Source organism: Centrocercus urophasianus, unplaced genomic scaffold, assembly GCF_019232065.1.
Source record: "Centrocercus urophasianus isolate 14NV4802_14NV808 unplaced genomic scaffold, USGS_Curo_1.0 seq_14, whole genome shotgun sequence".
Lineage (NCBI taxonomy): Eukaryota > Metazoa > Chordata > Aves > Galliformes > Phasianidae > Centrocercus > Centrocercus urophasianus.
In genome coordinates, this window is record NW_024884586.1 from 48173105 (window position 1) to 48187562 (window position 14458).

General features: G+C 43.5%; 1 protein-coding gene across 2 annotated transcripts; it reads left to right on the plus strand.

Moving 5' to 3' along the window:
* Positions 1–3132: 3132 nt before the first annotated feature.
* Positions 3133–13844, plus strand: LOC122157992 (potassium channel subfamily K member 16-like). Of its 2 annotated transcripts, none has more exons than XM_042814283.1 (5): positions 3133–3437; positions 5477–5597; positions 7809–7975; positions 9501–9669; positions 12870–13844. In XM_042814283.1, exons 1-5 carry the CDS (start codon positions 3243–3245, stop codon positions 13193–13195), a joined length of 978 nt encoding a protein of 325 aa, XP_042670217.1. In that variant the 5' UTR covers positions 3133–3242; the 3' UTR covers positions 13196–13844. The 2 variants fall into 2 exon arrangements, with proteins under 2 accessions (XP_042670217.1, XP_042670218.1); XM_042814284.1 differs by having other exon boundaries at positions 9504–9669.
* The last annotated feature ends 614 nt before the right edge of the window (positions 13845–14458 follow it).

Here is a 14458-nt window from a genome sequence, read left to right on the forward strand (position 1 = left end):
AACACCCTAATGTGTACAAAGGCAGCCTCAGGGATGGAGTGACCAGGAACGTGGCAATCAGCACGTGGCATATCAGTTTGGTCTTGGTGTGGTAGTTCGTGCAGGAAGGACTAAAGGCCTGAAGGCAGAGTGGGGTATCGTGGGTGCAGTGTGCTTTTTTTGATGAACTTTTTGAGCAAATGGCTGAATTGCATGAGGAAATCACCTGGATGCATAGTATTCAGAAATCAGATAGGTAGAGATTGATGCCCGGTGTTGCGCAGTGACATGGGCAGACTGCCAGCCCTGTCTTAAATTCCTGCAAGAGGAGGAAACTAAACTAGATTCCAACTTTGAGAAGACAGACCACAGAAACACACAAGACAGGGGAAACTGGACCTTCGTCTCTGCTTAGAGCACGAGTTGTCTCCTCCTGTAGTGCCCTTAAGCAACAGATGCAAGGGCCCGGGGTTGGAAAAAGGTGAGGGCACGGGTAAATGATTTAGATTCAGGAAGAGACAACCACATTAAGTTGCTCCAACCAAGGACCCAATTTAGAATCAATGCCACCAAAAACAGGCAAAGGATGTTAGTAACTGAGGACTCCTCGCTCAGAGGTACCCATTTGTCCGTCGCTCAGACAATAAGAAGAGGCTACTGAGTCTTATAAAGCCAGAGGAATACGATCCACTCCTGCTTCTTCAAGTTGGGTCAGCTGAGGCTGCAAGAAGGAAATTTCAAGTATTAAAAGAGACTTCATGTTCCTTGGAAGGATGTTGAAGGAATTGGGAGTATGGGGAGGGACCTCCCAGGGACCTCCGCCTGGGACCCAGGTAGAAGGAGGAGAACAGATCAGTTGAATGACTGGTGTGTGGGTGGTGTCACACTCAAAGTTTCGGGTTCCGTGATTGATGATGTCCTTTTTGAGAGACCAGGCACGTTGACATTGGATGGGATGCAACTGACCAGTGGAGCAAAAACATCCTGGGCTGAAGATTCAGTGAGGGAAGGGGATGTACTTCTGAGTGACAGGGAAGAACCAGGGAACACTGTCACTTTAGAAAGCAGAAGGGGAAAACCTCCGATTTTTCCCAGAGGAATTCAGGAGGGCTCCTCCGAGAACATAACATGGCTGATAGCCTGGCTGAAATGCCATTACTTTAATGCAGGCTGACTTAGAAATTAGCAAGAGGAGCTGGAAGTCACTGTGCAATTAGAAAACTGTGACCTAATTGGTATCATGAAAACACGGTGGGACAAATAACATAACTGGGACACTAACATTGAAGGCTAAAAGCTTTTTGGATGAGATAGACAGAGCAGAGGGGCAGAGGAATTGCCTCTATGCTAGGAGATGAATAGACTGTGAAAGAGCTGTCTCTAAAAAACAGCTGTGATCATATTGAGAGTCCAAAATAAGAATGAGGAACTACCAAACCAATAAAGAGAGCATGAGAAGAACATGGCTCCGTTACCCACCCTGGTTAAACAACTGCAAGTGAATTCAAAACTCTCAGCATCTTCTATGAGATTAATGTTTTTCCTTCCATCTTACTGAGAAAAGAATTCTTCTCTGTTACCCGCATGCCTGCAGTCTGTAGATGAGGAAATACAGTATTTGCATACATAATGGTGTTTCTCTCATCTCACAGAGCTGGGAGTCTGAGAGACATGAAAAGGTAAAGCTGCAGGTGCTCTTATTTACAGAACAGTACAGAAGCCGATGAGATCTGAGGAAGAAACACACCTTCCACACTCCGTAGCTTTAAAAGAAGTGAAAGGAAGTCGGATCCGGTTTCTACAAGCCCTTTTCCAGTAACTTTAATGAAAATCTTTTCATTTTAAAGGTGTTGCAGAGCTACTTACTTTCATTCATAGTTTTCCTGTTTTCCTCTGAGGTAAAACAGATTTATGTGTGAAAGGACAACCTGCACTTGTCAGAGTGGAGCCATCTGCCGTTTCTTGTTTACATCAGCTCCATGAAACCAGCCTCCAAGCCTCTGCATTTTCTTCTATGTGCTGATACCAGTATGACTTTTCTGTAATTAATTCTTTCCTGACATTGCAGGATCACAGGATGATTCAGGTGAGAAGTGACCTTGGCAGGTCCAACCTTTTCCTCAAAATTATATCATCTCTGCGGTCAGACCAGGTGTTCAGGACTGTATCCAACTGGGTCATAGAAAACACAGAAATGGAGATTGCAGAGCCTCTCTGGATCCTCACATCCTTTTCCTCAGAGTTGCTCCACAGTTAGTCAGTCCTTGCTAGGGGTTCTGCTTTCCTTGGGGCATGACTTTGCACTGATCTTTGCTGAATTTCATGAAAGGGGTATAAGAAAGAAGGGATCAGACTCTTCAGCAGGGTCTGTTATGACAGGACAGAGGGAAATGGTTTCAAGCTAAAAGAGAGGACATTTAGATTGGATATAAGGAATAAATTTTTTTCAAAAAGCATGGTAAGGCACTGGCACAGGTTGCCCAAGGAGGTGGGAGATGCCATGGAGACTCTGGAGATCAAACTGGACAGGGCTCTGAGCACCTCATGAGGCTATAGGTGTCCTTGCTTGCAGAGTGGGACCTGATGGCTTTTTAGGGCCCCTTCCAACTCAAACGTTTCTATGATTCTGTGCTCCTCCTGGCTCTTCCCAGTGGCAGTCCTGACCTTACGCACATTGCCTGGTTCTCCTAGTTTGCTCTTTGCAGGTCTTCATGATCATTCTCTGTCCTACAAGCAGATTAGTGAACTGCAGGAGAGCAGTCCAGCTGCATTTGCCCGATGCTGCCCCTGAACACAGAGCAAGAAGGGTCTTTGTGAGCCTTGGGGCACAGTTCTAGGCATCAGTTGGAGGCAGAGAAGGGAAAACAGTGTTTTTCTCCAAGAAAGCTCCACTATGGGCCCTTTGAGGACTGTCCTCACCTGTGCCTAGAGCCTCTGGTGAGTGTTCCTTGAGCAGGAGGAGATGGCCACCTGCCAGCTCCTAACATCCTGACTCATTTTTCCTGAGAACTCAGCAAGTCAGAGTTTCACAGACAAGAGGAAATCCCTAAACAGCATGCAGCCCAGAGAGTGGAAAGGGTTGTTTTTTTTTTTTTTTTTTTTTTAAACTCCCAGCCTCCCCTTGAGTGTATTTGACAGCTCGCTGTCCCTGTCAGCGCAAGATCCCAGTGGAAACAGCAGCTGGGAGGGCTCTTCCTGCCTAGGGGAGGCTCCTCAGGAGTTTGTGGGATTTACCAATCTCTCCCTGTCCCTTACCGAGGGCCATGTGCAGTGGCAAGCTGCAGACAGGTTTGCTGGTGGGCAGCTACTTCGTCTACTTGCTGGTGGGTGCAGCTGTGTTCCAGGCACTGGAGAGGACTGCTGAAAAGCAGCAGAAAATGGCAGCTGCTCAGATGAAGGAGGCTTTTCTGCAGAATTTCACTCACCTCACAGTGGCAGAGATGGAGCAGTTTATGAAGGTGGGTGCCCGCCCTGTGCAAGCCCTTTCTCCTGCCCATTTCCCCCTCAAATGTTATTTCCTATTCATCCTTGCTGCAAAGATAACTCTCTCTCTCTGTGTTCTTGCTGGTGTGTTCATCTGGATTATTTTTGCAAACCCCAAACCCTTTCCCTGGTTTAAGGAGGTAGATCATACTGATCTGTACACAAGTACAAGTTGATGTGGTGTGATAAAACGTTGTGTGTCAGCTGTTAACACTCCCTGCTCTAAGATGGCTCAGTTCTTTGGGTTTGTGCCTCCTGCTGGTACATCTTTCAGTGGGGCTATGCTCATCTCCAGTGGGTGGCGCAGCAGAAAAATGAGGCTGTCTGAAAGTAATGGAAGTGGTTGCCACACACAGCACAAGAGAACAATGTAGCAAACCCTGAAATAATCTGTTGGAGGAAAATAAAGGTGCTTAAATTCCTACAGGAAGCATAACACAGTCAGGGTTTCTTTCTAGAAAACGGTGGGGATTGGAACTTGGTGATCCTCGAGGTCCCTTACAGCTCAAGCCATCCTACAATTCTGTGCTGCAGAAGTTAAATAGGCAGCACAGTCAAGAGAAAGGAGCTTCTGGTCACAGCATGGGAAACTGAGATTGACTACATTTCTCACTCCATCATAGATGTTTCTTAGCTGCATTTGCTACAGTGCAAAGAAAACAAGGATTGCAAATAGCCTTGCCAGGAAGCATGTCTGCATGGGAAAGTAATGGAGCTCTTAATGAGCGTATTTTGAGGATAAGGAGAGAAGGGAGGGAACCACTATTTCTAAAAATGCAAACAGTGGCTCAGCCCAGAGTTCACATGTGCACGCATCCCCTTCATCATGGATTTTATTTTATTTTTTTCTTTTGGAGGGGGGGAATGGGTAGGAGAGAAGAAAAAAAAATAAACTTCTTCAGGACAATCCTTGTGCAAGGGCTGCCAGGACTTACGTTAGCCTTGACTTTCTGGGACTGTAGTAAAATGGTGAGGGAAGAGGAGTTAAAGCCTTCCTGGTGCAGTTTATTTCATCTAATACCTTGTCTTTGCTTGGGCTCAGCCTTGGATTTTGTTTCTGCTGCTTCTGTAGAAATCAGTCTGCATCCCAAATGTCTAGATGAATGTCCTCTGCTTGCTGAGGCAGGCCAGTTGGATACTGGGTTTCTTTCTTGTTGTTTTTCTTGTTTTTTAAGCCTCAGAAAAACCAACATCATTTAGAATGAAATCCACAGAAGGAAGGGGACTGAAAATGCATAGAGTTATTGATGATAGGGCTGGAAGGGCTTGGGAGATAAGGAGGTAAGGGCTTGGGAGATCCTGCCACAGGACAGTCTCAGTTCAACCCAAGCCTTCTCCAACAGATGTTCACTGAACTTCATCTCGAAGGCTGCATTGTCAACATTGTCCAGGTTCACGCATGCCCCTTGCAGAATGCTGTACATGTCAGGCTGGATTCTGATTGTAGTTGCATCAGTATTAATGCTTTGCAAACCAGTGACTTTATAAATATGTAGCTCCAATGAGACTACAGCCTTAAAACTACATTTTGTGTGTGTCACGTGTACCCAGCTGTAACTCACTAATGCCTGCATACAGGTGAGCAATTAGATCCCAGCTGCACCACTAAAATCTCAAGGGCAAACTCAAAACCAGGCGCCCCATCAGTTCAATTGGTGGGCTGCTTTGTTCTGCTGTGTCTTCTGTAGATCCCTTCCCTCCCCCCCCTCAAGTACTTAGCCTGCAAGAAGCAAGGTCTTTAGGGGTGAACTTCACACTGAAACAAACAAGTTCTCCTAAAAGCCATAAGAGCACTCAACGTAACTGCAGGGCAAAAGGCAAACTTTCAAAAACCTGCCAGCTAACCTTGGCAGCAAAGGTGTGAGTGGTGTTAGAGCATTAACGAAAACAAAGTGAGTGGTGTTCACAGGAAAGGAGCAGCAGTTGTCTTAATCTGTAGCACTCGTTCAGCAAAGACTTGAGAAAAGCAGTTGCGTTGATTAAAAAAAAATAATAATAATGCCTTCCCTTCCAGAACCTGACTGAAGCAATTCAGAACGGAGTTTACCCTATTGGAAATGAATCACAGACTGAAAACAGCAACTGGGATTTCAGTAACTCCTTCTTCTTTGCAGGCACAGTGGTCTCCACAATAGGTCTGTTCTGTGATTCCCATATTTGTGTGTGTGTGTGTGATGTTTATGTCTGCTTACTAGGACCTAAACTTTCAAGGATAGAAAGTCCAGTTCTTTATTGGCTTGCATGGGAGGCAGCTACTGACGTGGTCCTGAGCCCTCACTGATGCCCAAATCTTTGTGTATTACTTTGAATTTTAGAATACCAATAGTCTTTCATTTTGATCTTTTTTCTTTTTTTTACCTCGCTTGTTTCTTCTTTTCAAGCCATCTATTAAAATCTTGTTCTGCTGTCAGTTGTGGGTAGAAGATTTGACTGTCCAACATCTGATTTTTATTCTATGGTCAGACAGGCTTTAAATCTGGGAGTGGAGTAAAGCATAAAAGAATGGTATGAAATAAGTGAACTTTGCTGGGAAGGAAGAAATGAGAAGAGGACAAGGCAATTTCTAAGACTTTTGCACTGCTTCTTCAAGCTATTCTGACCATCCCAGGGGCTGCTTGCCCCTGCCTGTCTCTCCCTTTCCCTCAAATATGCATCCCAAAAAGCAAAGGCCTGCAGAATTTGAGCATGCTTATGGCTGCTGCTTCACACTGTCATGCAATGAGGGTTAAATGTATGTTTTCACAAGCTGAGGCCTCTCCCACTACACCCTAAGCACAGCTGTGCCTGTGACCTGTAAGTGTGACATGCCTTGTGTCCCTGTGGTGCCCCAGCATCGTGGCAGGTGTGTTGGTGTTGCATGAACCCATACGGAGATTTCTTGCCATAGAAGAAAGGGGACGTAGAGACTTGAGCAAAGTGTTTTCCAGCAGTTCGCACTCATCTGCTGGAACCCTTTTAGTATAACACAGAAAAATTCTTTAGGAGGATCTGGAGAAGAGAAAGAAGAATCGCTTTCCCCTGTTGATAACATTGTCCAAACACCACCAAAGAACTTGAACTGAAAATCAAATCTCACTGATTTTTTTTATTTTTCTGCTCCTCAGCACTGTGGTTATAAGTCAGACTCCATCAGTGTTGAAGAGGTCATTTTATTATAGAAAACTGCTGAGTACTCTGGAAGTCTCCTGACCCATCACATGAAAGACAGACATTTCATGGAAACAGCAATATTTACATATTAATAGCCAATCCATTCCTTGCCATTACCTGTATTATTGTAGTTTTTTCATTGTGGCGTTTCTCTCCCAAGCAAAAGGGTTTCTTCCCATCAAATTTGTTTCTCCACTGAGCGAGAAAGGCTGTCCCAGGAAAAGTCCCATTTGCTTGTTTCTCTGCCCCCTTACTGCATAGGTCTCTTAGTGAGGTACTTTTACCCGTCTTCACCTATCTTGGCTTTGCTGCCATGAAAATGCAATATTTGTGCAACAGGAAGCACAAAACACCTCGAGCATCTGAGTCTTAGCAGCCAGTTAATCACTCAGTTGTTTTATTTGTCATCTCCCCAGAGGAAAACATGCAGTTTTCCAAATAATGGATGTCTTGAGTTGAACTGTGCTCTGGAAAGTGCTTTTTCTCATGGTGAGGATAAAATAAGGACATACACAAAGTACAGAACTCTAGCACTTAAAGATGTACCTCATGGGGTCTAAGAGCAGCAAAGCCTACAGTCCATTAAAGGATATGTTTGGAGTTCTGCAGCTGTTGTTCCATTACTTATCTAAATCCTCTTTTAATAGAATTTTAAGTAAATTATCTCTCTGGCATGAATGAACTGACTACCAGTAAGGTCTGGGTTAATTAGTGCAAGGTGTTGTAATGCACCCTACAGTGTCTCAGCCAGTATCTGGACGTACCAACCTACCGGCATTCAGCCACGGCGGTCACTAACACACAGGTGTATCTACAAGAAGGCAGATTGTTTGATTCTGGCATGAGAAACAGCCTGAGACTCTAGACTTGACATCTTCCAGCTCCCCAGCCTTCTGGTTTTTGTCTTCCTGTGTATTTCTCACGGGAAACGCGTATTTTCCATAACTGCTTTTAGATTACGCTTTCATTCCCATTAAGGCTTGGTTGTAAGAACAGCACTCTGCATCCCACAGAACATCCAGGATGAATCATTTCTGCTTTCTAGTTTTGCCAGAGAAAAGTGAGTATGTAGGCTAGGAAGTGCTAGCCACATTTTCTGGAAACAAAGGCAGGCCAGGCTTGGTTGTGTGTGAATGTGATCATGGATTGCTCCAGCTCTCTGGAATATCCCCTCTGACATATCTTTCTTTTCATAGGTTATGGCACGCTACGTCCTAAAACTGTTGGGGGCCAGATCTTCTGTGTCTTTTTTGCTCTCTTTGGAATCCCTCTGAATATTGTTTTTCTGCACCGTGTTGGTAAGATCCTCTCACTGCTGTGTAAAAAGCTGGGGAAATTCCTGTACGAAAAAGGAATGAGAAAGGTAATTGGTTTTACTTAGGCACAGTGACATGCTAGTTTCTAGGCTTTTTTCCAAGATACATCCTGGCATTATCCTCTGTTACGTTTGTTCTCTTGCTGTGTTGGGCACTGTGCTAGGAGAGGAAAAGAAGTATTCTTTCCCTGCAGAGCTAAGCAGAGGAGGCAAATAGAGGAGGTTTTCAGAGAGGGGAATACGCTTTGCCTGTTCATCTACATAGCATGTCTGAGCCCACTTCAGCAATCAATGGAAAGAGAGAGAGAGAGAGAGAGTGCTTCCTTCCACTTCTCTAGACACTTATCTCAGGAGCTAACACTAGGGAAGTACTTGCCCCTCTTTATTGGCAGCTCAGAGATAGGTGATTTAGCATCTCACCTTGAGAGAAGAGAGCTGTGAAGTAGCTGAGCTGTAGGAGTTTCAGTAGACGCTGGCTCAGTGCTTAACGTGTCACCCCTCCTTATTCGTTACGCAGTCCTTTAGTCCCTTTCCGCCTTTGACTTCTACAGCAAGGAAAATTGAGGCTCAAGTTGCCCATTTGAGCCCAGCTGCTGAGAGGTGAGGAGGCACTTGCAGGGGGCTGGAGGCACGGTATCTCTGTTCTGGTTATGGTGCAGGTTATTGGGAGCTTCTCACATTCTCTCAATGCTTCTGATGAAGTGAGATTGGCTCTTCTGTGTCTCCTGCTGTAATTCTCTTCATTAGGATTAGGTATGAATGTTACAGACAACTCTGATCAAACTGTTCAGTATCCTCCTGTGTCTGGCAAACTTAAGTAGCATGTAAGGCTAGATTAGATGTTGAATCTAGCACAGGCACGACACATAAAGGCATGAGAAAATACCCAGCAGTTGCCATTCATTTCCAGACAATCTAGACTTAAAAAATGTGCATATAAGATAGATGTATCTGTTGAAAAATCTTACTGTCTGACAAGTCTTTTTATCCAACCACAGTTGCTTCATAGCTGCTTGGTGGTAGGATGGTTCAAAAGTCACTGGCTAGACAATTCTTCATCAGGAGTTTGTTTGTTAAAGGTCTCCTTGTAGTCACTTATCCACTGGGTAAGATTTAAGTTGTGGTACAGATGCAATGATAAAGTTAACAGTCAAGACTCTGTAAGATACTGCAAGCAATATTGGAAATTATTTTTTTAAATATCTATTTTCCAAGGCAAAATTGAGTGTTCTTGGGAATACCTGAATGTCTGAAAGCTAGCTAAAAGTGATGTCGTTTAGTGAAAACTGGAAATGGCCTAATTCTGGTAAAAGTCATTGGGAATTCCTTCCATATGCGTGGGCATTAAAGGCTAACAGAATAAATAAATTAAAAAAAAAAAAAAAAAGACTATATCTCTCAGGTTTAGTATGGATATGGAACACCTTTAATGCATAGATTCCCCCTGCTTCAGGGCAACACACAGTGATTATAGAAGGTGTTCCTAGGTGGTCACCCATTTTGAATACCAAGCGTTATATACGGCCTGCTAGTGTGTCAAATCATGATTGTAATTTAGTTGTTTCTTTTTCAGAAGAAGATCAAATTTCTGACCCTTCTGTTCTTCCTTGTGACTGGGATCCTAGTGTTCCTGTGTTTGCCATCACTGTTCTTCCAGATCACAGAGGGTTGGTCCTACAGTGAAGGAATTTACTTTGCATTTATCACCCTCAGCACCATTGGCTTTGGAGATTACGTAGTAGGTAAGATTGATTTCAGAGAGGAGGTGCAGCAAAGCACCAGGGTTGCAACTTTAATTACTGTGGGTTGACTGCACAGGTCATCAGTGTACTCTAGAGACAAATCTTCTGTCTAGTCTTTGACCAGTCTTTGCTTTGTAAGATTTTGGAGGAAATACTTGTCTTTCTAGGATTTCATGAGCTGATGAAAGCACAGAGTTGTATAAACGTAATGAGATGGGGTGCAAAAAGCCAAATATTTTGGGGAGGGAAGGGTAGAATTCAACAAGCCCAGGAGTTTGCATATATGAAAACGAGATAGTTGTGACTGCCATATAAGATACATATCCCTGCTTTAGCCACCTAAGACTTACATTTCAGAGTATACAGTGAAAATATAAGTGCTTGTGTTTCAGAAGACATGATTTTACAGAAGTCCAAGAAGTAGAAACTATAGTCACAGGGCAGTGGGAAAATCTACTCATGAAAATCTATGAGAAGTGGATCTTAAATAGGTACATCACTTTAAGAGCAGCCTTCTTTAGTATCCTCATGCACTACTGCATGTGCTGTGTCTTCCCAAGTTAGAGCTTAGGAGGTTCCTCTGATGTCACACCGTTGAAGCCACACTCCAGCTTGTTGGTGTGCTTCTCAAAACACTTTGTGACTCTGCTGGTCAAAATACACTCTGAACAGAATCAGCTTCTAGAAGAAATCCACAGTGAAAACCAGGAGTCAAGTGTGTGTCCATGGGAGAAGCAACAGAACACCTGGATTCCTTGAAGTATCAAGGATTTCTCTACAACAACCTGTTCTGCCAGCATCTCTCCAATACAGGCTTTTCCTCGGCATTGGTTCAAGAAGGAAGCTTTGGAGCTAATACTTGAGTTTTGCAATTACAAGAGCAATAGCCCCAGAATAGCTACTTCAATAGCACTTTCCTCAGGTGTAAACATGTTATTTTACAAACACGGTTGAACGAATTAGACGAGCCTCCTGGCTCTGTGAGTTCTTCTTTAAGATGACTTAACTGGAGCTGCAGTTTTTTTTTCCTGCAGTAGTTGTCAAACAATGGCAGTAAAATGCCTCAAGTTGTGCCAGGGTAAGTTTACATTGGATATCAGGAAAAACTTCTTTTACAGAAAGGGTTGTACTGCACTGCACTGCAATGGGCTCCCCAGGGAGGTGGTTGAGTCACCAGCCCTGAATGTGTTTAAAAACTGTTTGGATGTGGTGCTCAGGGACATGATTTAGCAGAGGGTGGTTAGAGTTAGAGTAGCATGGTTAGGTTGTGGTTGGACTTGATGATCTTGAAGGTCTTTTCCAACCTGAGCAATTCTATGATAAGTTTTAATGCCACACACAGCTTCTGAACACAACAGTCAGAATGAATGTTCTTCATCTTGTGTGTTTAGAATTGATTACAAATGACCAATAGTTTTGTGCTGACCAAATGGAAGAGGACAAGCATGAGTTTATTTGCATTTCAGTAATTCTGATTTTTGTAGCTGCTGTACTTCAAGGATGAGATAAAGCCTGTTTTGTATGGGGAGAAATCCTAGGAAGTTGACAGTCCTGATTCAGCTGTTCGCAGCACGTGGACACATCGGTGACATTTCTAGGGTGGAACTCCCCTTGGTCTGTGAACCAGCTTTATGCCTTACTGAAGTTCAGCTTTGAGTTAACGTTACGTAGATATTACTAGCTGCTTTGCAAACAGTGTTGAAGTCCTAACCCCACACGATGAGCTTCACACAGAACAGAAAAAGAGATGCTTTACAGGAAGCCTGACAGCTTCTCTACCTGACAGCTTCTCAGTCCCAGCAAAAGAAATTAAACCAGCTGTCGGTTTTCTATTCATGATTACAAACCAGCTCACTGCTGCCCCATTTCCAAAGTTTTGCATGAGGAAGTACAAAAATCCAACTAGTTGATTTATTTAATGCAAAGTGCTGCAGGACATGAAATGGGATGCCAGCATCCTGATCTGGGCAGCTTCAGAATGTGAAATGCTCCACCAGGTTGTGGTGATCTCCCTGTCCATGCATGTTGCTGTTATCTCTGCTATATGGATTCACCCTTAACAATGACTTGCAACATTCACCAAGCAGCATTACTAAGTTTTTGTGCTGATGCCAGGACCGTATCATTTCAACAGAGGGGAACTAGATGCAGTAGGAACAAATGCTTTCTGAACATTGCTTGTGGATTGCTGACATCTGAGCAAACAAATGAAGTGACCCATGCAGAAAAGTGGGTGTGTAAGGCTAGGTGATGCTAAGTGGTACAGACTGCATGAAATAAGCTCCAGTCCACTAATTTCCAACATAGAAACTTGTGTTCTTGGCAAGTAGTGAGTTCTCATCAGTCATCTACTTTATTAATGGAAAATGCTCCTGAGTCCATTCAAAAGTCAAGTAGAAATTGCAATTTCAATTAAGCATATCAGTAATTTAGAGCAATTACCTATCAGGTCATAATCGCATTTTACAGAATCACAGTAACTTGCTTGGAGGCCAATCCACACCAATCTCAGTATATCTTTTGGAGAGACCATCTTGTGTGCTAACATATATAAAATTGAAGACACAAGAGACTCAGAGTCTCAGTCAGCCTGAATCTAGAACATGCTTTCCTCTGACCTGGAGTACTGCTGGTGTATTTTATACATTGCATACTGTAGTATTCCATCACAATGAAAGTCACCTTGAAGCATTAAGTGTAAAATCACACAGAATCACACAGAATCACAGAATCACCCGGGTTGGAAGGGACCTCAAGGATCATGTAGTTCCAACCCCCCTGCCTAGCAGGGCCACCAAACACACACATTCAGATCAGGTTGCCCAGGACCCCGTCCAACCTGGCCTTAAACACATCCAAGGACGGGGCATCCACAACCTCCCTGGGCAGCCCGTTCCAGGGCCTAACCACTCTCCTTGTATAGAACTTCCCCCTAACATCCAACCTAAATCTTCCCTCCTTCAACTTCGATCCATTTCCCCTAGTCCTGCTGTTGTCAGCCCTTTTGAAGAGTTTACTCCCCTCGTGGGTGTAGGTTCCCTTCAGGTATTGATAGGCTGCAATGAGGTCACCCCGCAGCCTTCTCTTCTCCAGGCTGAAATTAAATACATTAATTGAGTCCATTAGGCTTGCCTGTTTTACACAGGCAAGGCCAGTTTAATTTGTTAATTTTCTCCTCCTTTCTCTCCCCCTACCTGCAGGTAAACAACCTGGCAGGATTTATTTTTCCTACTACCGAACAATTGTGGCCATTTGGATTCTTTTTGGACTTGCCTGGATTGCTCTCCTATTTAATTTATTGACAACGGTTCTAGAAGATACTGAGAAAATAATTGTCAAGGATCTTCATCAAATTGGAAAGGTGGGTGAGGATAATGCAGCAAGCCAACCAAGAGGGTGCTGGCCTGTTCAGTTTATTCCAGAAGAAGAACTGATAGCATCTCATGCTGAAGGGGATGCCCAGAAAATGGAGTCATTAGCAGCAGAGGGTGCACACGAAAATGGAGTTAGTAGCAGCAGGTCCTGAACAAACAAAAAATGAAAAAGTGTTTTCTGATAGCCAAAAATACTGGCCATATGCTTTAGCACGGACATTTAATTCTTCATTGGAAATTTGCTAGTGCATTATTCTAAAGAAATTCCCATGGAAATTAAATTTATCCCACCTTTTGCTGAAGTACGGCCATTTAGAGCTCAAGACTTTCAGTTACACAGAAACACAACATTAATGATATGAAATTTGCTCTACAGTTTGCAGCCATCTTGTGCTAAAACATTACAAGTGCACCCATTTTGTGAGGCTTTTTTAAGATGCTTCCATGAAAATGCAAAGGAGGGGTGTGGTAGAGCTTGCTTACTGTATTTGGATTTTGCTGCTTGTAAAAAAAAATATCACATCTCTTCTTGGAGCTGACATGTACAAGCTTTTCTGAGTTTCTGAGTAATACCAGCACCTTTGGAAGAAGAAGAAATAAGGGCATATAACATGCCTTGATTTCAGACATCACATAGGATGAACTGGCATGATCTGAAAGCTGTGTTTGAAGGACAAGACCTGGGCTCAGTGCAGAGATGGATGAGCAAGGTTAGAAAAAGGATACCTGTATTATGATTAATGATTAATTCTACATATTCCTGATTTACACTAAGATAAATAAAAGCAACTTCACTTCTTATCCCTGCAGCTTTGAAAAACCTTTCTGATGAACATACAAATTCAGATTTTATAATGATTATATTTCATAAGGATTTTACAAGATCAGAAACATGTTTGAATGGAGGAGTCCTCACTGCATCAAAGCCTTGCTTCTGTTTGTGCTCCACAGGTGCTAAGATGTCATTTAAAAGCAATCCTACTATGCTGTGCTAAAGTACCTTTCCAAGTGCTAGTGCTGTCTAAACACTGCCATCTTGCCTTCAACCAGGGAGAGGAGGATGACAAACTTGTGAATGGTGTTTTAGATGTACTGCCATTCAGGCTATCCCTAGGTGAAGATCCTGGCATTCAAATGGGTTGATCGCTCCATCAGGTGCCTTGTGTGTGTCAAGAGTACAGGAGAACTCTACCATGAATTTCTTGCAGTATCTCTTCCAGAAGCTGGTGGCTCCCCTGCTGTCCGAGCAAGAGGTGGAGTAATGTGTACTTCAAAGTCTGCAAACCTGTCCACCTCACATCAGCACCCACAAGACTCTCTAAAGGCAGTCCATACACTCAGCACATGGAGTGCTTCCCTCTGCTTGGTGCTGAACCTGTTGCTTCACAGGTTTTCACGATCCTGAGTTTCTGTTT